The 27,782-nt window shown below is 35.8% G+C and overlaps 3 protein-coding genes across 3 annotated transcripts in view; 1 reads left to right on the plus strand and 2 right to left on the minus strand.

The window, feature by feature from the left end:
- The window catches only part of LOC107691712 (protein prune homolog 2-like), an 8,916-nt gene extending 4,870 nt beyond the window's left edge, over positions 1–4,046 (plus strand). Inside the window, exons 7-11 of the mRNA XM_016490491.1 lie at positions 164–250; positions 1,806–1,904; positions 2,374–2,412; positions 2,525–2,569; positions 3,019–4,046. Coding sequence (XP_016345977.1) covers positions 164–250; positions 1,806–1,904; positions 2,374–2,412; positions 2,525–2,569; positions 3,019–3,046 — 298 coding nt within the window. The 3' untranslated portion in view covers positions 3,047–4,046. The remainder of the gene's footprint in view (positions 1–163; positions 251–1,805; positions 1,905–2,373; positions 2,413–2,524; positions 2,570–3,018) is intronic.
- A 2,328-nt stretch (positions 4,047–6,374) lies between these two features.
- Positions 6,375–16,869, minus strand: LOC107691711 (guanine nucleotide-binding protein G(q) subunit alpha). Its single transcript, XM_016490489.1, has 7 exons — positions 16,047–16,869; positions 12,852–13,036; positions 11,672–11,826; positions 9,374–9,502; positions 9,097–9,226; positions 7,852–8,005; positions 6,375–7,639 (listed from the first exon to the last, which is right to left on the minus strand). Exons 1-7 carry the CDS (start codon positions 16,180–16,182, stop codon positions 7,449–7,451), a joined length of 1,080 nt encoding a protein of 359 aa, XP_016345975.1. The 5' UTR covers positions 16,183–16,869; the 3' UTR covers positions 6,375–7,448.
- Positions 16,870–18,327: 1,458 nt separating this feature from the next.
- The window catches only part of LOC107691775 (heterogeneous nuclear ribonucleoprotein K-like), a 27,128-nt gene continuing 17,673 nt past the window's right edge, over positions 18,328–27,782 (minus strand). The window contains exons 15-16 of the mRNA XM_016490588.1: positions 24,446–24,615; positions 18,328–19,111 (exon numbers count right to left, since the gene is read on the minus strand). Of these exons, the coding sequence (XP_016346074.1) occupies positions 19,081–19,111; positions 24,446–24,615 (201 nt within the window). The 3' untranslated portion in view covers positions 18,328–19,080. The remainder of the gene's footprint in view (positions 19,112–24,445; positions 24,616–27,782) is intronic.

Here is a 27,782-nt window from a genome sequence, read left to right on the forward strand (position 1 = left end):
GCGGAGGATGCCTGGCCTAAACTGGCTCAAGAGATGCTATCAGATGATTGATAGGAGGTATACAGTATGTTATTTACCTGCTAAATATATTGTCTGTGCAATACACAATATATAAAAAAAAAAAAAAAAATGAAGACTAATGTTGTTGTTTACACTTTTTCAGGCTCAGAAAGAACTTAAAATCTTTCATCATTGTTCACCCATCATGGTTCATTAGGACAGTTCTAGCCATCACGAAACCGTTTATCAGGTATAGTGAAAGGATTGATTGATTGATTGATTTACTTAAAGTGCCCCTATTATGGGTAATGAAAGGTTCATATTTTGGTTTTGGTATTTTGGTCCCCAACAACAGGTTGACATGCATGCAAGGTCAAAAAACACTTTCATTGGCTTATAATATGCATTTATGTTTACCTATTTGCTCAATGACTCCCAAACGATTAGTTTATTTTTATTTATTTTATTTTATTTAGTCATTTATTAGACGCTTTTATCCAAAGCGACTTACAAATGAGGACAACAGAAGCAAATACAGATGTAATACATTTAGACATAATTTAACTAAAATTAAAATAAATAACAAATACAAATAATACAAATCAAACTACATTAGTTTATCAGTAATCCTAAAAAATAACACTGTCATACATGCTAAAAAACAACAACTTACTTACACATACACTCTTAAAAATAAAGGTGCTTCACGATGCCATAGAAGAACCTTTTTGTCTAAATGGTTCCAGAAAGAACCTTTAACATCTGAAGAACCTTTCTGTTTCACAAAAGGTTCTTTGTGGCGAAAGAAGGTTCTTCAGATTACAAAAAGGTAAGAAAGAGATGGTTCTTTAAAGAACCTTTGATGTTCTTTGTGGAACCAAAAATGGTTCTTCTATGGCATCGCTTGAAGAACCTTTTGAAGCACCTTTATTTTTAAGAGTGTAGTAAGAAATGGTTATAAAAACTGAAACAGAAGTGAAACAAGTAGTAGGAAATAGGAGAAATAAAAAGCGATAATTATTTACTTATTATAACTCGTTTAACGATTCTTTTTTCCAAACCCCTCCTTTGCTTGACGCTAATCTGCTGTGATTGGTCCGATTAGTCTCATTTTCATTTCATCATGCCTGTAATGCCTGATAAAGCAGCATTTGTGAGCACAGTGTGTACAGCGTACAGCGGGAAACCGCTATTTTTACCGCTCCAAAAGCTGCACCTAGTGGCAAAGAATGAATTTGCATTTTCATTCAGACCAACAAGTGGGCGGGCAATATGCTAATGTTTCATGTTGACGTCAACATGAAACGGCTTGGGATTCGTTTTAAAAACGACTCGTTTCAGTGATTCAGAGTCAACTCTTTCTTTTGAGAGACAATAACTTTATACACGGTGCACTTTCAGATTTAAAACTTGCCAGGAAGTTTTCATTCACTTAGAGCTGTGTTTACACACTGCATGAAAGGTAATTTTCAAAAATCCATAATAGGGGCACTTTAATATTATTATTATTATTAATTTTTTTTAATTTTTAGATTTTATACAGTAAATCACAGTTTAAATAAATAAATGGCTGCTTTGCCTTTTTAATGTATTAAAAATGGAAAATAGTTATTTTTATTTGTAATACTGTTTCACAGTATTCTTTTTTTCTACTGTATATCTGATCAAATAAATGCAGCCTTGGTAAGCAAAAAATTTAATAAATAAATAAAAATAATGGTATTGTAAATGGTACGTTCATTCTATAATAATAATAATAACAACAACAACAAACTAAATAAAACTGATTTATAAATGTTTTCCAGCTCAAAGTTCAGCAGTAAGATCAAGTATGTGAACAGCTTAGCAGAACTGGAGGAGCTCATCCCAATGGAGTACGTCCACATACCTGAGTGCATCATCAGGTGAGCCACACGTTTAACTGACTTATAAATGTATGGCAAACTATTTTAGGCACTGCTCTGTGCAGTACAAGAGGAAGCATCAAGGCACTGATCAGCTGCACACATACTGTGAGAGCGAGACGAAGAGGTGCTTATGAGAATCTGTACAGGAGTTGTGACTCAAATCATTTAAAACCTGTGAAGACATGTTTCTATGGGAACAGACATTTAAAACACTGGGGTGAACAGCAACGTTAGATGGTTTTACCAGGAGTCCTCAACCTTTTTTGTCTACCAAACCCCTATAATCTAAAATATTTAAGTGAAGTATAAGTAAACATAATTATTGAATTGTATCATTTTTTAATATAAAATCAGAGTAAAGTGTTCTTTTTAACTGTTTTTGATATTCTACATTTTTTAAATTAAATTAAAAGAATGTTTTTGAGCTAAAATATAATGAATAATACGTTTATCTTTGCCTCTCTAGACTGGATGAGGAGTTGCGGGAAGCAGCAGAGAGCTCTAAGTGAGTATTATAGAAGATGTTTGAGACCTTTGACTTTTTTTTTTAAATGTCATACTACAATACAGTGCTCTGGCTATATGAACATGTTTGTCTTTTTCATTTCTTTATAAAGAATCAACAGCTTTCTCCAAGGAAGTGAGAAACCACAAGAATCAATGTAAGATTTCTTAATCATGTAGTAAATAGCCATTTCAAGTCAAGCATTATGTTTAAAGTCAACATGAAATCACAACATACCCTTTTTACATGTTCCTCATGCTACATGATTCATCAGTGCATGTTATTTTTTCCATTCAAAACATTCCTTAAACTCTAATGCTCTGCTGACATCACCAAGAAGTAATGTTGACAATGAAAAAAATAATTGTTGACAATAATGCAATAATGTGAGATGCTCTCAGTGATGAACTTGAGCCTCTTTAATACTCAAAGTATATATAGATATACTCACTTGGAAATACATCATAATACAGAAGAAAAATGTGATGTGATGTGATTCATGTCGACTTTAAAGTATATTCAAATAATTTTCCGATTTTTTTAAATAATACTAAGTGATCACAATATTTTATTAATAATGATTCACTTTTTAAAAATTTGTTTCAGAGCTCAACCCAATGCGAGCAGTTCATAAGAGCCGTTGGCTGTGGGTGCAAGAACAATATGTCTGTAAAGGTTTTGAGTATTTCAAATTGTAATGATTGTTGTACACTGATGTGGATGCAATAATCGCATAAAATAAGAGAAAGGGTATTTTTGTGCTTTGGTATCTCACAGTGCTGGGATGAATAGTGCAGCACCACATGTTCTTCAATACAAATCACCTCAAATGTAATAATTCTTCTCACAGAACAGTAGCTTAAGCCAGTGCGATGCTTGGATCATTCTTTGTCTCTTATCGTCTTGCAAACGTTTCTCTTGTTACTTGAATTATGCATGAGAGGCATTTTAGCAATAATATAATGTAGTACTTTTCCCCTTTAGACTCCTAATTTTCACCGTCAGGTATTTTTTCTAATTGGAGCATGCATAAAGGGCAAAATCCTGTCACTTCAGCTGCTGTGTATTAATATTAGTGCATGCAAGGTTATTCTCAAAGCGTAGCACCCTGTTAGCACTAATGCCAACTCTACCCTCTCATGCTAAATTGATGACTTGGGGACACAGAAAATAGAGCACTAGTTAATTATTGCCATTGTCAGAAACAATATGAGTCAGGTTTAAATTTAAACAACATCTCATATCACTTTATATCTATCAGTTCAAAATCAGCAGGGAGAAATCATTTGTAGTTCTTAAATGTCAAGTGTGTTATGCTAAAATGCTTCCTCTATTACTTTAAGCCCAGGTTGACTTCCTGAACAAAGTAACATAAAGACTTTTGTGGCTCTTTTAAGACATTTGTGCAGTTAAACATTCTTTCAAACATTAGTGGATATTGCCTCAACAGGTGGCTTGAGAACATTTGTGAAACCCAGTGCTTGCTACTATAAACTGCTATAGAGTGCAACCTCGGTTATGGAAGTAATTCATCCACTTGTTTTTCCTGTAGGGATTATTAAAGAGACATAAGCTATGAACCAAACCAACAAGCTACAAGGTTAATTACGACATTACAAAATTAGATTTGAAGCTAAAAATCTCATGAAGTATTGCGAATGACAGAATCTAATTAACACAGAGGAAAAAAAGATTCAAAGATGTTGATATAATATATATATAATCATAAAGTAGTTTTCCACTAGGAATTTCACTGTTAAACATAATTTAAACATTTTGAGAAAAACGTCGAAACGATGAATTATAGCTTTAACAAAAGCATATACTGCATTGATCAACAACCTTGTAACTCACAGTAGGTCTATCTTTAATGGTTTATACGTTTTTAAGGTATTTTATAAGTTATTATAAATCAATTCTTTAATGGAGAAAATGAATGATTTTTATTCCGAAACCCAAATGTTGCATATATTATTCAAAGGGGATTTCAAAACCACTAACTCTAAATATTATCAGTGGTTTTGAATAAAACCTCAAATCATGTGACTTTTGTGGAGAGGTGCGCTATTACTCTTCCAAGCAATCAGACTTGTATCAAAACTACCCCCCGATCATTCACATGAACAATTCTCTTTGGAGCCACTAGGGGCGCTGGAATGACACACTTCACCTTTAAGAATCAAGCCATAGTGATGCATTAGTTGTTCTTGTGCTCACAACACTAAAATCAGTCCTAGATGTTTCAGAACTTTGATGTCTTTTTGAGTGTTTGCCATGTATAAAGGTAAAAATAGTTGCCACAATCAAAGATCTATCAAATCCTAAGAGCATGCTGTTTCAGAGGTTTTCACGTTCAGTGTGACTGCTCTGTCTACTTTTGAACTCTTGTGTCAGTGTGTGAGGGTGTGTATGTGAATAGGTTTGTATGTGCGTGTGTGATTATCTGTTTATGTGTTTACATGCTGTTAGGTCTCCCACGTTCTTCCTGCTAACAGGTTTGCGAACTAAAATAAAGGGACTTAAAAAGATTGCTGTAAAGCACAATATTCAAATGAAGTCTACAAGTGTGTGTGTGAATATATGAGAGACATTATGTGTGTGATTGTATCACTGCATGTGTCCCTGGTTCTTGACATATGATCCTTATAGACTGAAATTCTACTGAATAATATGAATAGATGAAATTTGTTCCAGAGGCCTTCTCCAGCAGAGCACACTGAGATTGAGATGTATGTCATATTGCAGAGTAAATCAATAAATTAAAATCATATCTGAGCAGTTGTGTTATTGATGCTATTTTATGTAATATTCTCATACCTATGACATTTCTTTTTAAAATCATATTATGTTTTATTGATCTTTTAATACATTTGATATTATAAATTCAACGTAGTAATTTGAAATGAATTTAATTTAATTTTACATTACAAAACGCTGCATATTCCAATACTGTCCAGTTCTTTAAAACGCACATTTGCTATGAATACAGTTTATGTAGTTTTATGTTGGAATAGTTTACACAAGAATTACATTTCTTGTATTGATTATTCAGTTATTTTACCCATATTTTTAATTACATTTGAATTGTATTTTAGGGCTAAGTAAATCTACTTAAGTTTAATAGTTGTCTCTGAAAATATACAATGGATTCCAAGCCAAGTTTATTTAGCACATTTCATGCACAATAGTAAAAAAAATAAAGATTCTAATAAAATGGATTTAAAATATGAAGACAAATAAGAAGAAAAGAGAAGAATAAATTAGATGATGCAGTACATCAGGAGGACTCATCACAGATCTCATTCAGTAAATGCACAGTGAAACGTGTTTTGATCTTGAGTTAGTCCTGATATGAATGGTCTGCTTATATTCAGTGAACATATATCTGCCATGTGTGAAGGCCTTAGGCCATTGAGGTCATAGGTCATGTATAAAGGTTCCAAGCATTATGTTATTGCAGTAAGCATCTAAGCAGACATAAGCCACACTGAACAACTGAATCATTAGGCACATTTATTAACTTACTGAACCAACACACAGATCAGGTAGATGCAATTAAGTTAAAGAGTTTGACTTTTTTAAACTTTCAGACTCAGATATTTTATTGTTTTTAAAAGTTAACACTTTTTCTTAATTTTCAATAATACAATGTACTATTTTATTTTCCGTTTGTAAAATGTTTTGCTTAAAATCTTTCTTAAAAACAAATGCCACTTGGTTTGATATTTTATTTATTGCAGTGACATTTATGCAATTTTCCAAGTGTCCATATACTTTTTTGGCCCACTGTATGAGTTTTATGGTTTTTTACATTTGGACAGCAAATATTATACACTTCTCTCTAAAATAGCAGCAAATATTATATACTGCTCTCTAAAATAGCAGATTTTATTGCAACAACAAAAAAAAACTTTCCAGTGATAACCCAAAATTCAGCACTGTCCACACTATGTAAACCATGTCAGCTTCACCCCCCCCAAAAAAGTTTCCGAGGATCACAACAGAAATTTGGTCCTTTACTCTTGGCTCAACACAAAACATTAATTTGTTTGCCACGCATCTAATCACATGAAACTCTTTACAAATCTGTACCGTCTTTAAAAACAACTGCAAATATTGACCAAAGCTTTATTACACCACACTTACCACACTGTCAAGTCAGTACAACACCAGTAAGAGCATCATTGCCTCACTGAGAACATCTGTTGGGTAATTTATTATTAAAAAATCTAAATGTATGCAAGTGTTACAGAAAATCTCTGAATGGCACATTTGTAGTTTAAGATTAGGATGCACAGGAATCGGCTCTCTTGGCACATCATTCAGGCTTGATGTAACAGAACACCGGTGATCTTAATGGATCAGGTCATGAACAGCAGATGTACAAGAACACAAGAAATACATACGAAGAGCTGGTATGGTATAACAACAAATGATACTGGCAAGGGCAACTTATTGCCTGTGGTATGATTATTAGTATGGCAATATATAAAACAATCACATTAGAAGAACTTTGGCTCTTTTAATGTAAATGTTCATGTAAAACTAGCTGTTATCTATTCTTCATCAATGCATGTGCCTTGGAAATGAGAAAAGACCCTTATAAAATACAATACCATATAAGTACTTTCATTGCTTTCTAAAGACTTCACCACACGGAATAATTAATATGTCCAAGTTGCAGAAATCTACATAACATTTATAGCAAACAGCTCAATGAATACAACTTGAAAACCTGCTACAGAATAAACCTTAATAGAAAGTTCAATAACAATGTTTTTCATTCAAATGGAATAATATCATTCAAGTTGAACTCTGTGAAGTAGCTCCGAGGTGCAAATAAATAATGACGAAGCAGTGAGCAGCTTGTGTTACAGATAAAAAAAACGCGTGTCCAAATTCAGAGCAGAATCAGCGGACTGCTCGAACAGTTAAAGCAGACTTTAGTGGATCACAGCATTACAGCAGACTTTAGCTGCAGACTGACGAGTCTTTTAACTGGGCAAGACGATGACAAAAGCATAACCGGCCGTTGTTCAGACTAGATTGTATTCCTTCAGTGTGAGCTGCAAGATGGTGTCCTTGACAGCAGCGAACACGAATCGGATGTTTTCTGTGTCAGTGGCGCAGGTGAAATGAGAGTAAATTATTTTTTCGGAGTCTGGATTCAGGTCGACAAACATCTTCAGGATGAATTCCCGTGCTGCTTGAGCGTCTCTCTGGGGTCCTAAGAGAGAAGAAATAGATCGATTTTGGTTAACTAATCAGAGCTTTTACTTAAAATAACTTGGAACCTGAAGTATGAACAATAATACAGCAATGCTTTTGCAGCACCATGGAAAGACCATCAGTCCAATAAACGCATCATGACTGACCATCTTTTTCAAATCTCACAGAATAATATGGAAAAACAACATATCACAATATTTTTAATCTTACCATCATATTCAGGAAAGTAATCTACAAGGTGTGAAAACATTATTTTCTCTTCCAAAAGGTCTTTCTTGTTCAGAAAAAGAATAACGGATGAATTCTGGAACCAGGGGTATGTTATTATCGTCCTAAACAATGCTTTGCTTTCCTCCATTCGATTCTGTGAGGGAAAATAACACATCAGGGCCATTTCAGTGGTTATTTTAGTCCTGCTTTACTACAGCAATCAACACTAACATTTAATTCACCGCTTCTGACAATTTCAGAAAAAAATAACATTCAACATTCAAACACTGCTAAAGTGAGCACAGCTTGCCATTTAAAGTTAAGAATGAAAAGAAAAGTTAATTATCTACTGATTATATGATCCAAGTCAGTCAGAGACTGTTTTTATGGGTTCATTTAATGACTATAAAAATGTCAAGCGGTATAGCCATTAAGTAAAATAATATTAAATGCGTTATCCAAAATGTGTTATTTAAAACACAAAATTATAATTCCTATTACTTGTTTCGCTTCTGTTTCAGTTTCTTATAACCATTTCTTACTATGTGTAAGTAAGTTGTTGTTTTTTAGCATGTATGACAGTGTTATTTTTTAGGATTACTGATAAACTACTGTCATTTGATTTGTATTATTTGTATTTGTTATTTATTTTAATTTTAGTTGCATTATGTCTGAATTTATTATGTCTCTTTATTTTTAAAATGTCTATAGGTAGTATTTATAAAGTTTCAGCTTTTAGTTTTGGATCTGTTTTTAGTTGTTTTAATACTACAATTGATTGCTTCTGTTGTCCTCATTTGTAAGTCGCTTTGGATAAAAGCGTCTAATAAATGACTAAATAAATAAATAATATTTCTGGCTTTGTTTCGTCACATCAAAAAGGTCTCCTGCGTGTTTGTTAATCCACAATGATTTCTGAGAATATATATATATTTTTAATTATTACTAATATTTTAATACTGCTTCATTAGTTTTTATCAAATAAATATTTGATAAGATTATGCCACACAGTTAAAAGTTTTTCCCGCAAGAAATGTAGTACACTTTTAACAAGACATTTTTCTTTGCTAAAATCGTGATTGTAGGATTGTATACCCCACTAAATAAATAAAATGTGAATTCGTAAAAATACATTTTTCTGTGCTGAAAGGCATGTGCATCAAGGCATCACGCAAAATAGAAATTCTGCAAACATTTAAAGTGGTTAGTAACAACTTTGGCTCCCTCTGCTGGTAGTTCATTTACCTCATTGTCAGACTCAACCAGAACTTGGTCATATTCACTGAGTGCTACCAGGAACATGATGGAGGTGACGTTTTCAAAGCAGTGGATCCACTTCCGCCTTTCTGAGCGCTGCCCCCCTACATCTACCATCCTGGTGGAGGAGGACAAGTCATCAGATTGAAAGGTCATACACTTACAATCTGGCATCTGAGCACTGGGTTGAACTGTATGAACTGAGCATTTTGTATCAATGTGGTACTAGATGAACAAGAAGAGTAAGTATAAAGAGAAGATTTACCTGAATATGACACTCTGTAGGTCAAAGGGGTATTCGATGATCCCTGTTGTGGGCACTCTGACCCTGAGCACATCTTGCTGGGTGGGAACATAGGAAGGGTTGGCAATGCGATCCAGTGAATTTAGATAACTGTGGACAAACAGTGAACATTTCACAGTTCTGAAGCATCTCTATGATTCGTTGGGTGAAACCAGAGTTACATTTTACCTCAAAATAAGAATTAACAAATGTACTTCTGGATACAGGAAGCATATTTTTTGTAACATTAGTTTTTTTTGCATTGTGATAATATTTTCAAGCTTTTTGATTAGTAATATGCATTGCTAAGAACTTCATTTGGACAACTTTAAAGGCGATTTTCTCAATATTTAGATTTTTTTGCACCCTCAGATTCCAGATTTTCAAATAGTTGTATCTCGGCCAAATATTATCATATCCTAACAAACAATACATCAATGGGAACGTCTCGGTTACATATGGTAACCCTCGTTCCCTGAAGGGAACGATGTCGGATGACCGACGAATTGGGATCTCGCTTAGAGAGACCAATCTACTTCGAGTGTAAACTAAACGAGCCAATGCACATTGGCATGCGATTATTGCATCCAGCTGCCGCTGATCACAGCGTGAGTATAAGTAGGCAGCAGATGCAGCGCATATTCAGGTTTTTGCTGAGGAGCCGAGCCGGTGACCCGGCCGCTCAGCGGTGGTACAGGAGCTGTGGCGACGGGACGTGACGTCTCCGTTCCCTCCTTCAGGGAACGAGGGTTACCATACGTAACCGAGACGTTCCCTTTCAGTCGGTCACTCTCGACGTCACGTCGGATGACCGACGAATTGGGATCCTACCAAAAGGCCACAGATACTGCCCCTTCCAGTGTGCTGTGGAAGCCACCTGCGCCCCTACTTTTTGGCGTGCCAGGGCTTGCACAAGAGGACCAGCTACTGCTGCTATGGCACTACCCAATGAGTAAGACTGGATAACACTGGGAAAACGTACCCGTTCTACTTGGAACAGGGACGTTACGGAAGCTCTTCGTCGGTCATCCGACATGACGTCGAGAGTGACCGACTGAAAGGGAAGCTTATTTATTCAGCTTTGAGATTATGTATAAATCTCAATTTCAAAAAATGTACCCTTATGACTGGTTTTGTGGTCCAGGGTCACATAAATATTAGTATATATAAGGTTTGTGCCACATCTGCCCTAATCTAATAGTATTTATTGGTGATTACCAAAATCATTTTTTTTTATGTTTTTGTAATCAATTAATCCACACCATTATGTGGTGCTACGGTGCTATGGTTACGCTCTTTAGTCACAGTAGTGTTTCTAATGCTAAAATATAATTATTGTTTGGATTTAATGTATTCAAAGACAGATCACAAAAAAGTTTCAAAAGCAAGTCTTTGGGAACAACTAGAAACTATTTGGAAATCAATAACAACAGAAACATAAGGAAAAGGGAAGTGGAAATGGAAAAGTACAGAATGTAAGCTGTTATCAAGGCCAAAGAAGGCCATACAAAATAAAAATAAATATATAAATATACGTTTTTTTTGGTTATTATATGTGAAAAAAGGCTACTCTTTTGTTTCAGTTTGTTATTTGCCTAATAAATGACAATACAACTTTTAGTTTTAAACAGTTTTAGTTTATGACAGATTCCTAAATTATTTGTTTTCTGTCTTTATTATGACAGGGGGTCTAATAAATTTGTTAAGCACTGTATAGCAGCATAACATTCAATTGAAATTGTTTAAATCATGCAGGAAAAAAAAAATATATATATATATATATATTTTTTTTTTTTTTCACTACAGTAATGAAACTGATATTTTTGGAACTGGAGCAGGTGCTTGATTATCTTAATGATCCTAAAATGGGATTAATTTTCTTCATGCAAAATATAACCTGGTATTAATACTTTATTATTAATTTATCAGAAACTCACTTTACGCACTGTTTGTCAGACGTATATCACGGCTCAGATCATTTGATCTTGGGTGAATTTGCTGAAAAATGTTTTGATGAGAACTTGAGAGTGCAGACTTTGGTGTCTTGGCAAATCTGACCGCAGTGTGAGACATTGTTGAGACATTTTCTAAAACTCTAGAAGACACATGTTAGATTATTTGACTTTTTCAAAAGAGAAAAATCAGAGAAGCAGAAGTCTTCAGTAAAAGCCACATTTGTTCTGCATTTAATCTCACTGTTGTTTAAGAGAACCCACATTAGAGCGATCTCATTGTGTTTCTTCTTTCTTATGGAAGGTGACAGACTTAAGATGCACTCACTATTTTGTGGAATCTGAGAGCTGGAATTCTCTCCTCCGGTCATAACACTCCTGAATTCCCGGGTCATTCCATAAACTCCTGACGGCATCTACATAGGGGTTGACGAACAAGAAGACCTTCTCTACATCTACTTCTCTGACAATGTTTGCATTGGCCTGTGAGGAGAAAAGTAGTGCAATTAAAACAGTGTTAAAAGCCGACGCTTCAGCCAATGCAGTGTTGCCAAGTCCATGGTTTTCCAATGGAATTAGGCTACTTTTATAAAGCTGTCACAGGTTGTTTTTTTAGTCCGCAGGTTGAAGCGAAATCCCGTTCCTGGTAAAGCATTTTTGACCGAGTGGAACACCCTGAAAGGAGATTTTGACTGCCAGGAATGCGAATTAAAGTGATTTTGATTTTGTCATTTTTCCCCAGAACTCAATTGGGCTAGTTTTGAGTACCAGTTGGGCGAGTTTTGTTACACAGATATGGCAACCCTGAGCCAATGGGACACAATCAACAGTAAATGTTGAGTCACGTCCTAGCCCACTTATACATAACCTGGTTACAACTTTATTGACCCATTTTACTTAAAACTCAAATTTGTTGAAGTTCTCCATCTCACTACACCTGACCCAATAAGACGGAACTTGATTGAGGCTGTGTTCCAAAATATTTCAACTACGCACAATGGAAAATAGGTTTGTCTTTGGGGGCATCTACAAATGGAAAAAAAACTAGATGGCACATTTCTGCAAGGCAGTAAAATGGTATAATTAATTTCATAGCTTGGATGGGTAATTGTGTTTAAGCCTAGGCAACATGATTAGCCCAAAGTGATTTTATCTCTTTTAGGGTAGCCTATTTGAGTCGATGTTTGACCTACAAAGTTGACCTGGCAAAGTTATCTGAGTGACACTTGATCTGACACACTGAGCCATGACTCTCATGCAGACAATGCAATTTAAGTCCAACTTGCAACATTCCCCTGATTCTCTGAACTACAGAAGATGCAAAAAGATGCCACACTCTAACATTCATAGCACCAATAACATTCACTTGCATCTATTTCTTTACTACTAAAGGTTTAGCTTGTGCTTTAAAAGTTCAGAGAAGACCTGTGACCAAGATAAAGACTGCATAACAAATCCATAGAAACATCAGATTAATAAGAGTGATTGGGTAAGACAAATTACTGTACCTTATTATGTTCATATTTGTAGTGGATCTGGAGAGTATCCATTACCCGTATCATGGCCTGCAACGATGTAAAGATGTTTTGGTAGACCAGCTTGGTAAAGCCTCTCCTGTCCTCTTCTGAGTAGCCTGAGCCATGAATGATTCTCATCTGTTTAATAAAGGTGCTTTTCCCACTCTCTCCAGTTCCTGAAAGCGGAAGCATGTGAATAGTGAAGGGTTAGCAGTGGGAAATCTGATTCAGTTTTAACTAAATGGTTGATTTGGAACAGTGGTGGACAGTAACGAAATAGTTTTACTTCGTTACTGTACTTAAGAACATTTTTCAAGTATCTGTACTTTACTGGAGTAGTTTTATTTTGAGTAACTTTTACTTTTACTTCACTACATTCCAAAGCATAAGATCGTACTTTTTACTTCACTACATTTCATAAAACAAATCGTTACTCCTTATAATATAGGCTATCACGTGCTCCGAGACGCAGAAGCGGCGTCTGATTCAAGAACGAACTGATTCTTTTCAATGAACCTTTTAAATCGGTTCGCAAATCGCACCAAACAATTCATTCACAAATTGGAATGATCCGATTGCAGCTGTTCCCGAGTCGACAACTCACTGATTCAAATTAACCGTTTAGTGCGAGTCTCCAGTGAACTGAACTCACAAGTAAGATCCGGGAGATCTTGTGAGTGCGCGCGCGTCTGATGCTGTTAAAAGTAAGTTACTAATGTCGAATTTTAGGATTAATTATTGTAACTGAAAATCATATTTACAGTGAGCGGAGGCGGGCGGGCTTGAGAGCGGCGCAGCCGGCGGGCTTACGGCAACCACATGTGACGACCCCGGGCTGGACTCTGCTTCGTTCACGGTGAAAGCCGATCCGGCGATCCACAGCGCGAAGTTGATGTATTTCCTCAGCGACCAGCACGGATCAGCTCCAGGCATGACGAAGCGATATCGTCCTCTTTTAGAAGGTCAACCAAAGTAGTTTCGCTTTCACAACGAAACACACAGAGTCTCGACATGGTGGCAGCAACAATACTACAGCGAGAATAAAAGTTACGCCTTCTTTCTTTGCGTGAACATTTGGGCAGCGGTTGTTTGTGAACTAAATCTGATGGGTGATCTGTTTAAGCCCACTGAAATGCTTGAATGCAGACACATTAACATCAGAGTCTCTTTTTTAGGTCAAAAAACATTAAAATAACACAGATTAAATAAAATAACTCATGTTCATCTTCCCCGCTGCTGTAACGTTAGCAGTTTTACTAAAATGCTATGCATTTAGTCCTATGTGACGTCTGTTTTTATATTGTTTGTCAGCAGACATAGCCTAAGTTACTATGTATCTGGATCAACTAGCGAGTAGACAAATATAAATGTTTATTCATAACCATGCTGAAAATCAGTCAGTAACGTTAGCTGATGCTAACTGTCTAGCTAACGAGCTTGCTGGTGCTAAATTGAGGTAATTTTTTAAAAATAAAGTCCAAATATTTGTATTCAACCACCTAGATAGATTACATCTGAGGGAAAAAGAAAGGTTGTGATGTTCAGAACATGGTAACTACAGTAATTATCAAAGTGGGAAGTGATGCCCTCTGGGGGCATTTGGCCAGGGGTGTTTTTACACCACGGACAAGGTTTGAGAAGAAAAAAATCATTATGAAAATCTAATTATATTTTCCTTATTATATTAATTATTTCCTTATTGGTTATTTTGGGAAAATCCCAGGTATTTTCAGCAGTAGGATTATAAAAATATATATGCTAATATAAAATTAAATGATAAAAGTAGCCTATATGAAACGGCAAAAACATTCATCTATCGGTAATTTTTACTTAAGTACATCAAAAATCTGAACAGATCTGAACTTTTACTCAAGTACTTGATTTGTGTACTTCGTCCAACTGTGGTTTGGAAGGTTCTTGAATGGCAGCGATTCACAGAGTCACTTGAATCATTACTCCAGATGAGTTCCCATTAAGTACACATGCAGCATTTTGTGTTCATGGAGTCTAATTTGAGTTCAAAAAGTGAGGCTGATTACCCCTTGACAAACTGCTATGTTGGTCAGACTAGTTTTTAGGCAGTCTTAACATAGTGGCTATGTTTATGCTACTGGCCCAAGCTTCGACCAGGTAATGATGAGTTTAGACTAGTTAAAAAAAAAAAAAATGCCACGTTTCAACGCTTAGAGTTTAACTGAATTTTCCAACAGAGATGTCTCTATCTTTATTGTTCTGACACTGGGTGAATCTTAAGACATTGTATAAATGAATGTATAAACAAATCTTATTGGATTCCTAATAAATCAATCTTAAAGAATCCTTAAGAGAATTTTCTTTTATATTATAATAATATTAAACTATATTTCTAATAGGCCTAATGCAGATGGCAACTAATTTCTTCTTTACAAAAGAGAGAATCATACATTTTTTTGCGAATGGACACGACCAAATAAACAAAACTGAATTAAAAGAACAATTTGTTGGTGAATCGCTTGACCCTGGACCACAAAACAAAATACCATAGTACAATATACCATAGTATATTTGAAGCAGTAGTCAACAATACATTGTATGGGTCAAAATGATCGATTTTACTTTTATGCCAAAAAATCATTAGGATATTAAGTAAAGATCATGTTCCATGAAGATATTTTGTAAATTTCCTACCGTAAATATATCAAAACTTAATTTCTGATTAGTAATATAGATTGCTAAGAACTTAATTTGGACGAATTTAAAGGCAATTTTCTCAATATTCTGATTTTTTTGCACCCTCAGATTCCAGATTTTCAAATAGTTGTATCTCAGCCAGATATTGTCCTATCCTAACAAACCACTCATCAACCAGGTCCAGGGTCACATAATAAAGACATCACATTTTGTACACAAGCTTAAGTATGTTAGGAGTCAATCACATCCCATCGCACCTGCAACAGTTGTCCCACCTGTCGAGCTCATATGAATCTATGTTAAATAAAGAGGGCTGATCTTTTCTTTGCAGGAAAACAGACGTGCAGTGGTGAGAGACACTGTATCAGTTACCTACGTAAGCGATGTATTTTAATGAATTAATGAATGAATGATTTTTATTTTCAGATGCCACGTGTAAAACTACAACTATTTGTATTTTTTACGCCTTGACACATGCACGAAAGTTTGGTAGAGTGACACGAAAGCACCTCGTACCCAGCAGAAGCAGTTTGAGCTCGCGCCGAGCGTCTTTCTTGTCGCGGCGGAGCTGCCGCTCGATCTCGTCGTTGATCCGTCGCGCTTCTTTCGCCTCCTCGCTGAGGCAGCACGCCATGATGGTGTCCAGCGTCATGATTCTCCGCGGCAATTTACAGTTTGGAGCTTTTCAGCAATTCCATCGAAAGAACATCAGTCCCGACTGACTCTAATGCAATCGTTTAGATAAAGCCAGAGAAAGAGTTTCCCTGCCGCGCTGAGGAGAGAATCCAAACCATAAATCATAATTTATACCCCTAATATTTCTGCAGCGGATGGAAAACGGCAGTCAAATGTTACAGGAACCCTTATTAAAAATGTAACAGTGGCTGAAATCCTGATGCGGTTTATCTGTGTTTTATATCACTCAGAAAAGCAACAGATCCTTAGGATGCAATAACTCCATTACAGACTGCTTTTATATTTGACGATCAATATTGAAAGTCAATACAACGCAGTAGTTCCTCTTTAGGTCGTACTAAAGTCTCCTGTCCATGAACTTGTGGTTGGGAATATTTGCATGAATGGTGTTGCCCCCGTGTTAAAGTCTCCACTCCGGGCGTGGTATCGCTGCATATGTCCAACAATTCCCTGGAAAACCGTTTCCCAACGTAAGTGAACGCTACATCACTCTCGAACCGCGGACAGTCAGGAGTCCACGCGTCTGACGAGATTTTATAAGTTAGTCCATTGAGGTCTTCACTCCTGTTGATTTAAATCCCAGTTTGAATAGGCTCGATTTGGACTCTCGGTTCTTACATATGCAATAGGGATGTCCGATTCGCGAACGAATCGTTCTTTTGAACCGGCTCTTTTTAACGATTCGGACGAATCGATTAGCACGCGTTTGTGAATCAATATGTTAGAACTTTGTTAGTTAACTGCAGGACGGGGACAGTTTGTGCTTTAAAAATATGTACATTTTGTATGTAATTATATGCAAGTTACCTTGATATTATTTTCCTACAGAAGTAATGAGTAAAATGTGCAGAGGAACTGTACTGGTGATTCAAATTAATCGGTGTTTGAAATCGACTCAAAGCAAACGTCCGAACCAACCGACTCGCTAAAATGATTCGGACCTGTCTACTAATATGTAATGTTCATTAAAGGCAACAGCATCCTCCACTCCCTGTTGTGTGACGCGCAGAATTGAGGAGGAGCAGGTCAAAAAGAATGAAATTGTTCAGACTTAAAACATTGGACCAGTTTTGAGCCTAAATGATCCTTATGAAAATTTTCATACATTTTTTTCTTTTTCTTTCAGGAGACAATAGTCCAACGCTAAACATTATCTGTAGAAATAAAAACCTTTACATACATGGTTGGAGCTGAACTTTACAGGAAGGTAGGATTTGGCACCCCTGTTTTAGTGTTGGAAAATTACACAGAACATTTAAGTGCTTTTTCATAACCTAAATTAGATGTGAACATGAAATAGTTTACTGTCACTTAAATATTAAAGTATTTCTTGATTTTAGCTATTTCATATGGCAGTTCTATAAAATAAACATAAGAAATTATTTAAACCTCTTAATGGAGAAAATAATCTGCTCTAACCAAATAATCAGACTTAAGTTTTAGCTAGTTTCAGTGTATTTAATTATCATTATTATTTTTTATTTATTTATTTTTTCGGGTGTTTTGTCACATTTTTTTTATTTCTATAGTCAAGTTTAGTTGTACTCCAAATGAAAATGAGAAATGGCAACAGCTGAAATAAAATAAGTTTACTTTTTTATAATTTAAGTCAGGTAATATTTATTTAAAGCAATGAAAATGTTTTTTTTTTTTTTCATATAGCTCATATAACAAATAGCAAATTTATTCCGCATTCTTCTGTAATTATTTTTAGGGGAAAAATATGCAGTAGTAGAATATATAGAAACATAATGCATCAAATACTCAAGAAATAGTATTTATCAAATCGTGCTAAAGATGTAAAAGTAACATGACATACATTGTTCTCTAAAATACTATTAAGAAATGCAGATCTACTACTCTGTTAAGGGCACACACCTGCTCTATGCATACACATCTCATCTCAACACAAGCCATTTAACTGCACACGTCCCTTTGACTAGAAATTTATACCAAAAGTACCACAACCAAAACACAGACACTGTTTTAGTAAAAGGTGGCAGACTTGAATTTTTTAGATTTGCAGCACATTCTACAAAGACACTAGATGGGACAGAGAGAAAGAAAGATACAAGAACATGGAAGAGACCTGCCACAATAGTTTTTTTACAGAGAAGCTTTTATTTCCCCCCAACTTTGAAGAGAAAGTTGTCTAGAAAGATCCATCTAAAATGGTAAAAATGCTTACAAACAGACGTACAAAACAAGCGCTAGCAAGATTTAACGGATCCCAATGTCAATGGAGTATAAACGGTCAATCCATCTTCTGAGGTTTTACGAAAATGAAAATTGGGTTGAGAAAACTAGCACAAAAAATTCCCTCAGGAATTAATCCTTTTTCCCACCCTGAATACCCCCATTTATCAAATCAAAATAGATGTTCATCCTTTAAATAAAACTGTACTGATATTAAAACTTGAAGGAACTGAACTCAATATTTACACTTTCCCCAAAAAGTCTCATCATCAAGAAGACAAGATAATGGGACAATAAATTCATTGGCAAAAAAACGAAAATGAAAAAAGAAAAACCCAACAACTTAAGATTACATTCTGCATGTTGCACAGATGAAGCATGCAGCTCTGGTAAGGCCAACAGCGGACATCACAGATGGGCTCCCTCTACTTACGAAACAGTACAATCAATAATGGAAAAATCGCGTGCAGAAAGAAAATGTTAAAGAAATAAGAGGATCCACTTGCTTTTGAGAAAAATTTCCCCTCAAATATGTTGTCTAAAAAATATTGTTAGGAGAACTGGCAGGGAGCACATCTACCCAAGAAGCAGAGGAATGTAGGCTCTGAAAACAAGTTGAAGTGAATGGGTACGGCAGTTTGGCTTGGATCTCCACCCTCTAGAAGAACCGACCAGAGTACTGCTTCACGCTGAAAGAGGAAACGACACGGTTGAGACCACAGACAAAATCTCATCGTGCTGGGACAGTTCAGCCAGCGGCCAAATGATTTCGAATCTGGACATGCCGTTACAATAAACAATACAAAACAAACTGTTTATATAGTATTATAATAAAGTAAATACAGTACTGACAAAGCATGAGTACATCTAGTTTATAATACACTGTGTAGAAAAGATAATTAAACAAGTTGATTTACTTATGCGAGCATTTTAAGGTTGATTTCCTGACTATTTGCATATTTGAGGTTTACTCATAAGAGCATGCAACAGGCATTAGTCAACATGAAATAGCATTACTAACCCATTTTATTTTATACTTTAGTTATTTATTGTAAGAGTAAAATTAAGAAGCTCAAATTAGGTATGGGACAACTATTTGTCCAAAAACCTACTAGTACAGTTGAATAGTTTTTCTTCATCTTTTGTTTTGATATTTTAGCAGCAATGCATTAACTTAAAAGCTACAATCTAAACTGTATACTCCCTAAGAAATGCATCCGATTTAAAAACTAGCCTAATTATACCCAGCTTCCTTAAGTCAGTTTTAAAAATATGTATCCCAATATGAATAATGGCAGAAATTTGACAGCTGGTATACATTTTGGATTATTGTCTCTCATGGTTACACTCACATGACACCAGCAATAACTGCTGCTGTTTACATCCTTAACATTAATCAAACAATTAAAGGGATAGTTCACCCAAAAATGAAAATTTGATGTTTATCTGCTTACCCCCAGGGCATCCGAGATGTAGGTGACTTTGTTTCTTCAGTAGAACACAAACGAAGATTTTTAACTCAAACCTTTGCAGTCTGTCAGTCATATAATGTAAGTGGATGGGAATCACGGCTTTGAGAGTCAAAAAAACATACTCAAACAAAACCAAATTAAACCCTGCGGCTCGTGACGATACATTGATGTGCAAAGATACAAAACGATCGGTCTGTGCAAGAAACTGAACAGTATTTATATCGTTTTTTTACCTCTGATTTTCACCGCACTGTCCGAACTGTCCTGAGCGCGTTCACAACAGCTGGTGCGTGACGCGTCTTCTTCTTGCTTTACGGTGGATCGCAGACTTATAAGTGCATTACTGCCACCTATCTCTCAAATGGACCATTGACACTATCTACAATCTCAATTAGGAGTGTCAATGCTCCATTTGAGATATAGGTGGCGGTAATGCACTTATAAGCCTGCGATCCGCCGTAAACCAAGAAGGCGGCGGCGCGTCAGGCGCCAGCTGATGAGAACGCACTCAGGACAGTTCAGACATATCTATCTAGGGAACTATCCCTTTAAAAGAGGAAATCACTCACTGTTATTAACTGAATAACTTCTGTAATATTAGGCCATGTCCACACATACACAGGTATTTTTATAAACAGTTTTTCTTTCTTCCGTTTTTAAAAAAATCTCCGTCCTCATGAAATGCAAACGTACTCTCAAGAGCATGCCAAGCCAACAGGTGGCGATATAATCTCAACCGTAAAGCCATGTTGGCCAATCAGAAGCTTGAAAAAGTCTCCAGTAGGTGGAGATCGCAGCGCAGGCTCCGATGTCACAAGCCAAAATCTCCGGTTTCGCTGTCTACACGATAACACTGCAACCGGAGTTTTTGAAAATCTTCACCCCGGCAGGCATTTTCAAAAATGTTCGGTTTCAGTAACCTGGTGCTGCGTTTGCGTGTGGACGAACGGCCAAACCGAGTAGAAAAAGGTTTTAAAAATAACCTTGTTTGTGTGGACAGGGCCTTAATATGTTTATAAGCTTCAATGCGCGTTAATGCATACAGTGAAGAATATCCAGTTTCATTTTATATTTGATTACTTTAAGAAATTACTGTAGTATTGTTGTAGCACAAGCCTACAAGGAAAACATAAAAGCATTTTATTTGAATATTTATTCTAATATATTTATTTGTCCACTTGTTTGTAATTAGTTTAATTTATTATTGATTGTTTACATGTCTTTAATAAGCTAGAGAACTTTACTGTGATATGAAAATTTGTTCAGAGAATTATGACATTTCAATAGTATATAAAATTGTGGTATTGTAACAACCTTATTTCCAGCACAAATAACTATTGTGATACATATCATCAGTTACACTGTCCAACTATGAATGTGCAACTATGAATCGTTCTCAAAAAGACCAATCATTTACACCACTTCACAAAGTAAATAGGGTCAATTATGATTTAAATTTAACAACATGACTTAACTGTATACCCAAACAATAAGGTGAGGATATCATAATACAGACAAGAGACAGCTTAGCATGTTACAGTAGAAAAGCTGGTTTATGATCAGTTTACCCATGTTATCAAATCAGCTTGAGTTCAAACAGAGTATAAGCCAGCAGTGACATGGTCAGATGTGAGTTCAGATGTTAGTCAGAGTAGGCCTCTTCAGTTAGGATGGGTGAAATGTGTTTGAGGGTGGGGGCAGATGATGCTGGGCCTGTGCTGTAGGGCAGACCGTGATTTGTTGTCACTTCATCTAACTAACAACAACAAAATCACAAGTCTTCCACACAGAAGCAAGCCAGCGTTCACTCCATTCTTCTGGGTCCCACTCATTTGCCCCTTGGTAAATTATATTTGGATTTGATCCCAAATGGAACTAATATAACAAGCCCTTCTGTACACATTTCACAAAAAGAAAAAAATAGGAAACTCCCCCTGAAGTTGGAAGCTGTTAGGTCAGGCAAAAAGAAGTGCATGAAACGGCAGTCAAATGTATATGAAGCATAAAGAAAGTGTGAAGAACTACTGAAAATACATTTTAGTTCCAAATAGTAAGCAAAGAAAGACAGGCAGTTGGAATTAGTAGTTTAGCACCTGTATTTTCACCATAACAAAATACAAGACTTAATATACTCCGGAAGCTGTGATTTTTTTGGTTAAGTGTAACCTTGTGTTCAAACCAGGTATAACAAAACAAAGTAGGTAAATATCTTCTTTTTTTTTTTTCGGTCCTAACTAGCATTGGGAATAGAGATTCTTATTCAGAATTGGTTCTATAAGGATTGTTAAATGAAACTATTAAGGAACTGTAATTGTTAAGTGAATTCAGAGCCCACACTGAATCTCACTGGTCCAAAATTGGAAAGCTGTCGCACCTGATTAAAACACATGAAGGTTAGGTGTCAGGATGGGGTTGTGGTAAAGTGCTGGAATAGGCGATAGGCTCACCTGTTCTGTAGTAGATACTGGGCGTTCTGAATCTGGTCCTGTGTGCCTGTAGGAGTGTCAATGCTCCATTTGAGATATAGGTGGCGGTAATGCACTTATAAGCCTGCGATCCGCCGTAAACCAAGAAGGCGGCGGCGCGTCAGGCGCCAGCTGATGAGAACGCACTCAGGACAGTTCAGACATATCTATCTAGGGAACTATCCCTTTAAAAGAGGAAATCACTCACTGTTATTAACTGAATAACTTCTGTAATATTAGGCCATGTCCACACATACACAGGTATTTTTATAAACAGTTTTTCTTTCTTCCGTTTTTAAAAAAATCTCCGTCCTCATGAAATGCAAACGTACTCTCAAGAGCATGCCAAGCCAACAGGTGGCGATATAATCTCAACCGTAAAGCCATGTTGGCCAATCAGAAGCTTGAAAAAGTCTCCAGTAGGTGGAGATCGCAGCGCAGGCTCCGATGTCACAAGCCAAAATCTCCGGTTTCGCTGTCTACACGATAACACTGCAACCGGAGTTTTTGAAAATCTTCACCCCGGCAGGCATTTTCAAAAATGTTCGGTTTCAGTAACCTGGTGCTGCGTTTGCGTGTGGACGAACGGCCAAACCGAGTAGAAAAAGGTTTTAAAAATAACCTTGTTTGTGTGGACAGGGCCTTAATATGTTTATAAGCTTCAATGCGCGTTAATGCATACAGTGAAGAATATCCAGTTTCATTTTATATTTGATTACTTTAAGAAATTACTGTAGTATTGTTGTAGCACAAGCCTACAAGGAAAACATAAAAGCATTTTATTTGAATATTTATTCTAATATATTTATTTGTCCACTTGTTTGTAATTAGTTTAATTTATTATTGATTGTTTACATGTCTTTAATAAGCTAGAGAACTTTACTGTGATATGAAAATTTGTTCAGAGAATTATGACATTTCAATAGTATATAAAATTGTGGTATTGTAACAACCTTATTTCCAGCACAAATAACTATTGTGATACATATCATCAGTTACACTGTCCAACTATGAATGTGCAACTATGAATCGTTCTCAAAAAGACCAATCATTTACACCACTTCACAAAGTAAATAGGGTCAATTATGATTTAAATTTAACAACATGACTTAACTGTATACCCAAACAATAAGGTGAGGATATCATAATACAGACAAGAGACAGCTTAGCATGTTACAGTAGAAAAGCTGGTTTATGATCAGTTTACCCATGTTATCAAATCAGCTTGAGTTCAAACAGAGTATAAGCCAGCAGTGACATGGTCAGATGTGAGTTCAGATGTTAGTCAGAGTAGGCCTCTTCAGTTAGGATGGGTGAAATGTGTTTGAGGGTGGGGGCAGATGATGCTGGGCCTGTGCTGTAGGGCAGACCGTGATTTGTTGTCACTTCATCTAACTAACAACAACAAAATCACAAGTCTTCCACACAGAAGCAAGCCAGCGTTCACTCCATTCTTCTGGGTCCCACTCATTTGCCCCTTGGTAAATTATATTTGGATTTGATCCCAAATGGAACTAATATAACAAGCCCTTCTGTACACATTTCACAAAAAGAAAAAAATAGGAAACTCCCCCTGAAGTTGGAAGCTGTTAGGTCAGGCAAAAAGAAGTGCATGAAACGGCAGTCAAATGTATATGAAGCATAAAGAAAGTGTGAAGAACTACTGAAAATACATTTTAGTTCCAAATAGTAAGCAAAGAAAGACAGGCAGTTGGAATTAGTAGTTTAGCACCTGTATTTTCACCATAACAAAATACAAGACTTAATATACTCCGGAAGCTGTGATTTTTTTGGTTAAGTGTAACCTTGTGTTCAAACCAGGTATAACAAAACAAAGTAGGTAAATATCTTCTTTTTTTTTTTTCGGTCCTAACTAGCATTGGGAATAGAGATTCTTATTCAGAATTGGTTCTATAAGGATTGTTAAATGAAACTATTAAGGAACTGTAATTGTTAAGTGAATTCAGAGCCCACACTGAATCTCACTGGTCCAAAATTGGAAAGCTGTCGCACCTGATTAAAACACATGAAGGTTAGGTGTCAGGATGGGGTTGTGGTAAAGTGCTGGAATAGGCGATAGGCTCACCTGTTCTGTAGTAGATACTGGGCGTTCTGAATCTGGTCCTGTGTGCCTGTAATGGTAATGATCCTGTCCTCTGAGCCCTCCAGAGGCTCGTCGATTTTAATAGATGCTCCCGACTCATGACGGATCTGCTTGATCCTCTGGCCACCTTTGCCAATGATAGAGCCGGCCAGCTAAAACAAGACATGAAGTAAATGTCTCCCATTCCACTAAAACTAAACTAAAAACAGTGATTGAAATACTAACTCAAACAACAAAAATACATAGTTATGTCAAAATCAGGTATCCAAACAGATTTCCAAATTTAGATCAATTCTGTTTCAGAAGCTCTCAATTTGATTTTGATTTGATTCAGACTGATTTGAGTATATTTCAGTTATAATGTCCACTTTGCTTACATACAAAATAAATCTTTCGGCTAAAGCCCAAAGTACCCAAACTATGGTTTTTATGTGTATGCTACAAACAAATAAAATGAACAAGAGGACCAAACTATGTGTTCTGCTGAACCAACTCAATCAATTGCAGTAACACACTGTATAGCACAGTGGTGCTTAGCAGCATTGCAATCAAGCGGAGATCAAATAAAATATAAATATTAATTGAAAAAAAAAAAGTACACTTACATTTAAATGAAAATTAGATAAAAGTTTAAATACTAAAATGACAAACTGTAAATTAAAGCAAATACAAATTTAAAAAAAATTGCAAAAAAAAATTTAAATGAAAATGAAAACTGAAAACAAAAATAATACATAATTACATTGAAAAAAAATATGGTAATAGAATATAAATAATACTAAAGTAACACTGCTGCTTAGGTGTGGGCAAACTGAGTTTGAATCAGGTCATTTCCCAATCCCACTGTTTCAAGTCACTCATTATCTGCACCACCAAATAAAATTCAGAAGTGAATATTAAAATCATTTAAAAACAGAATTAAAACACAAACTACAAAAACCTTGTGATTTTCTATTTTTGCAAATGTTGTGTCATTTTGCACTCACATCTTTAGGGATAGTCACTTGTGTTGTAATAACAGGCCCACCAATGTCACTGTAAGAACCTCGACCACCTGATGAAACAAACAGCTTACTGGGAGTCAGCCAATGCCTATATGTAGGCCTCTCATTCACACTCTTATTCAAGCAGTATTAATATATACAATCCATAATCCATTTTCACAATATCTGACACACTCACCAGATTGGAAAGGCTCCCAAGAAGAATTATTGTCTTCAGATGAAACAAGAAAAGAAAAAGAAGATGGAAAAAGTGATCAAGATATCAGAGCTATGACAGTAAAGGATAAAGAGAGAGAAAAGCAGGAAACGCTACACTATTGAGTGCAGTGCTCCGTTTGGCTGGAGGTAACCTTGAGCTAGTGTGTATGTGTGCAGCTGAAGAACACTCACCATATCCACCTCCACTCTGTGGTAGAGAGAAAAAAAACATGGAGTCAATTCAGGGAGCATAAGCGTAAACTCAAAGCACATTCTACATGGGTCGCTGATTCTTTAAGCTTTCAATCTGACACGTCTATTTAAAATGAAAGCAATAAACCACTCGAGGTCATGCAATACAGTGATTTTTACCACGGTTAAAGGGGTTTTAGGTCACTGCTTTGCCACACACCTAACATTCCTTAACCACTGTAAAACCATTGTAATGCCTGGGTTCTAAGCATACTGATTATTAAAAGCTGTGGAATGACAAAAAACTTTTTTATTTGAATTGACATTTTTGTCAATTAGACATTTATCCCATTTTTTATTATTGTAATCTCATTCAAAATAAATTCAATAAAAATTCACAATATTTAAATTTCCATTGGAATTGGAAGGAACAAACATTATGGTATCAGGAATCAGAAGACGAAAATTTATTAATTTGTCATGAATTTGCAAGAATGCCAAAACAGCCTTTTTATTTCTATTTTAAATTTATTACATTTTTAAATGCAAAATATAAAATATTTGAAAGAAATAAACTAACATTTATTCTATAAAAATGAATTGCATCATTGATATTAATTTTTTTTTCTTTTGAAAGAAACGTGGCCTGGATATGTTATTATGAGACTGAGCTCAGCTGAACACACTGGCTGTTTTATTCAGATTTTAGCGTTGAATTCGACATGCATGTGCTGATACTCTATGTGGATACTGTGAGGCTTGGCATCTTCCAGAACTCTCAACTCACTCAGAGCAGCAAAGCCCAAAGTTCATTGGCGAGTGTGATGGCTTTCACCTACGTATTTAACTGCTCCTTGGTAACCAAGGCAACAAGTGATTCAAAAATCTGTTGCCAAGCAACAGCAGGCCAAACCAGTGCACTAGGCATAAGAGCTCCACATATGCATCTATTACACTGTCACTTCAGTGAGAAAGAACAAGCCATTCCACTTTTTTTCTGAAAGTGCCCATTAATGGAAGAAAAACAAATCTCTATCCTTCACAATGATAGATGACCATCAAATGATGAATCTCAATATATGCTGCAGAACTACAAATTCATATTCCGATGTTGATTTATGCTCACCATGCTCTCGTAGCGGTCTCCAGGTCGCCCCCTTCGGTCACTGCTTACAGGAAAAGAGACATGCTTAATTTTATGTGCTCATAATGGGCACGCTTCTGAAAGCTCTGAAAAAACCCAACATCCTGAGTGGCCTACCAACAGACAAACTAGAAATAACACAGAAATTAGATAAAATGGATAAATATTTACATTTAAAAGGCCATCATTTGATTGCAAATTTTAACTGAACTGATTACAAAATATATTTCATATGCCGATTATTTAATTAATGGAAAACAGGATTTGGTAAAAATAAAACTGAATTTTAGAAGAAAAAAAAAATCATAGGGCCTTAAAAATGCTATTTTTGTTCAACTTTTAATAAATTGCAGTTTAATATTGTAAGTTTCATGATTTCAAACAATTAAGACATGCTTTTTGATGAATACAATTTAATTTAACAATTAAAGCAGAGTCTAGAAACATTTATAAAACAGATCGTTCCGGTCCTTGATCCCGATTGGTTGAGCCACGCGCGAAGCTTTTGTAAATTACTCTACAAACATACACCTTTGTTTACTTTGTGTGTTGCTTGGCAACCACTTTATTGCAATCACAACTGTTTCTGAGGAACTACATTGTTTGGTGGAAGAATACTGTTTTTATTAATATCATTTTATTTGTTTGTTTTATTTTGTGAAAACTTACTACATATATGGAATAACCGTTTTATAAAAGCAATAAGCTCCTTGAAGCCGTGGGTTACAGTGAATTTATAACAGCTAAGGGGCATTGTTAGGCACGATGCGAAGCAGAGGCT

This window comes from Sinocyclocheilus anshuiensis, unplaced genomic scaffold, assembly GCF_001515605.1.
Source record: "Sinocyclocheilus anshuiensis isolate Anshui unplaced genomic scaffold, SAMN03320099.WGS_v1.1 scaffold246, whole genome shotgun sequence".
NCBI lineage: Eukaryota > Metazoa > Chordata > Actinopteri > Cypriniformes > Cyprinidae > Sinocyclocheilus > Sinocyclocheilus anshuiensis.